The 2,221-nt window shown below is 40.3% G+C and overlaps 1 protein-coding gene across 1 annotated transcript; it reads left to right on the forward strand.

Annotated features, from left to right (window-relative positions):
- Positions 1–311: 311 nt before the first annotated feature.
- On the forward strand, positions 312–1,671 carry LOC107723413 (apolipoprotein A-I-like). Its single transcript, XM_016532008.1, has 4 exons — positions 312–371; positions 474–529; positions 658–808; positions 901–1,671. The coding sequence occupies exons 2-4, from the start codon at positions 490–492 to the stop codon at positions 1,475–1,477; spliced, it is 768 nt and encodes a 255-aa protein (XP_016387494.1). The 5' UTR covers positions 312–371; positions 474–489; the 3' UTR covers positions 1,478–1,671.
- The last annotated feature ends 550 nt before the right edge of the window (positions 1,672–2,221 follow it).

Here is a 2,221-nt window from a genome sequence, read left to right on the forward strand (position 1 = left end):
ATGAGTTCATAGAAACACTTTAGAAACATCATTTCTTTATTTCTATCACACTGAAGAAAACTCTTTTAATTAAGAGAATTTACTAAATAGTCTTATGTGTTCATCTAAAACAATATTTATATTGGCATTTAGTTGTATGGCTTATTGTCCAAGAGTTATCATAGTCTGTATTGAATTCAGGAATCTTTGGTGATAATAGTTACAGTCAGGACATTATGATGTGGAGTAGTGACAGCAAGGCACTAGCCACTGGACTTTGGGTTTCCACTACAGCAATCACCTCCCCACACTATATAAATACAGACGTGAAACAGCCACCTTCACACTTGTTCTTCAGACAGGACAGCGTCAATTAAAACACACTGACACAGGTAAGAAGACAGCCTTACTTTTTAGTCAGTTCAAACCCCAGCACGTTATACATAATGAATTTATGTAAAAGAGACACTGATAAATGTGTCTTTCACTTACAGACTAAAACTGAACACCATGAAGGTTCTTGTGGTGCTTGCACTTGCTGTATTTACAGGTAAAAACAAAAACAAAAAAAACTAGAAAATTAAAATGCAAAATTTAGATCTTATTAAAAATGGCTTGGTAAATTTTCAGAGCGTACTAACAATACAATTTGATCATTCTGAAATGCTCGATCAACAGGTTGCCAGGCCAACCTATTCTATGCTGATGAGCCCAAGCCACAGCTGGAGCAGCTGACAGATGCTTTCTGGAGCTATGTTGCCAAGGCAACACAAACCGCAGAGGAAACCGTCAAGATGATCAGGTCTTCCCAACTGGGACAGGAAGTCAAGTACGTCAAGAGCATTTACCTGCAGAACACAATTATTTAGAATATTACTTGTGCCCTGAGATGAAACTCAAATGTTCTTCTTCATATCGCAGTACTAGGCTCACCCAGAGTGCCGATATGGCCAGCGAATATGCCGTCACCCTCAAGAAACAGATGGATCCTCTGGCTGAAGAGCTGATGACCAAAATCACCAAGGAGGCTGAAGTGTTGAGGGAGCGTCTGGGCCAGGACTTGATCAACGTAAGAGACAAACTGGAGCCTTATGCTGACAACCTCAAGAGCCAGATCCAGCAGAGAGTGGAGGAGCTCAGGACGGCCATGGCTCCATATGCTGACTCCCTGGATTCTGAGACCCTGAAGGCCACTCTGCTCCAGAAGAGTGAGGAGCTGAGAGGAAACCTGGAGCAGAGCGTGAAGGAGCTGCAGGCTCAGCTGGAGCCCTACACTGCTGAGATCAAGGAGAAAGTGGACCAGCATCTGCAGGAGTTTCAGAAGACCGTGACCCCCCTGACTGAGGACCTCCAGACCCAGATCAGAGAGAAAGCCCAGATGGTCCAGCAGAGTCTCACACCCTATGCCGAAGACCTCAAGGAAAAGCTGGACCCCTACGCACAGGACCTGCAGGCCCAGCTCACCTCCCTGTACGAGTCCTTCATCAAGAGAAATTAGATGCCACCAACAGACTTTTGCCAACTGCTGCTAATGTAATTAGATGTTAGATTCAGTTCAATGTGAAAGTATGTTCGTCACTGTCTGTGGTTAACACTAACAACTGCAGCTGACCTTACAGTGACCTGATGGAAGTATTTATTCTCAGCCATGTATCAAAACACAATGGTCTAATTAAATATGTGCATCTACATTTATATGATTTTATGTAATGTTTGAAACGTTTGAATTTAAACTAAATAAATGTTTTGTCAAATGAAATTAGTCTAAAATGTTTCTTTCCTGGTTATAGGGTTGAAGTTCTAAGACCCAGTTATTTTTACTCTAGAATTCTCATTTTCAAATATCTAAGGAATGTTAAAGACATCAAATCAATGCTGACACCCTCCCTGTTTACAGATATGCTACATTTAGCATAAATTCCAATTTATTTTACTTAGTTTTACATACAAAACAACAAAAATCTTCATGAGTATTTCATTAGTTAAAAATTAGGGGAGACTGGGGACAATTGTACAGCGGAGTGATGACACTTAATCTGCACATGCTCAGTAGGATTCTCACGCTGCCTGTGAAAAAGAGCACAATCATTTCACCTCAGCAGAAGTTTTTAACAAAATACTGATTTTGAGGCATGAAAGTTACTTTCTGGATGTATACAGTATTTTTCTTCTGCTGTCTAAAGTTTAGATGACTGCAAATTTAAACTTACATACATTTTATCTCTAGGTTATTGATAAAAAA

This window comes from Sinocyclocheilus rhinocerous, unplaced genomic scaffold (genome assembly GCF_001515625.1).
Source record: "Sinocyclocheilus rhinocerous isolate Xijiao unplaced genomic scaffold, SAMN03320098_v1.1 scaffold241, whole genome shotgun sequence".
In the NCBI taxonomy this organism is placed as follows: Eukaryota; Metazoa; Chordata; class Actinopteri; order Cypriniformes; family Cyprinidae; genus Sinocyclocheilus; species Sinocyclocheilus rhinocerous.

Bases quoted from the DNA above. Each gene is read 5' to 3' on its own strand.
- LOC107723413 (XM_016532008.1), top strand. From the start codon at position 490: ATGAAGGTTCTTGTGGTGCTTGCACTTGCTGTATTTACAG. The intron at 530-657 runs GTAAAAACAAAA...CTCGATCAACAG, and splicing joins TGCACTTGCTGTATTTACAG to GTTGCCAGGCCAACCTATTC. The intron at 809-900 runs GTACGTCAAGAG...TTCATATCGCAG, and splicing joins CAACTGGGACAGGAAGTCAA to TACTAGGCTCACCCAGAGTG.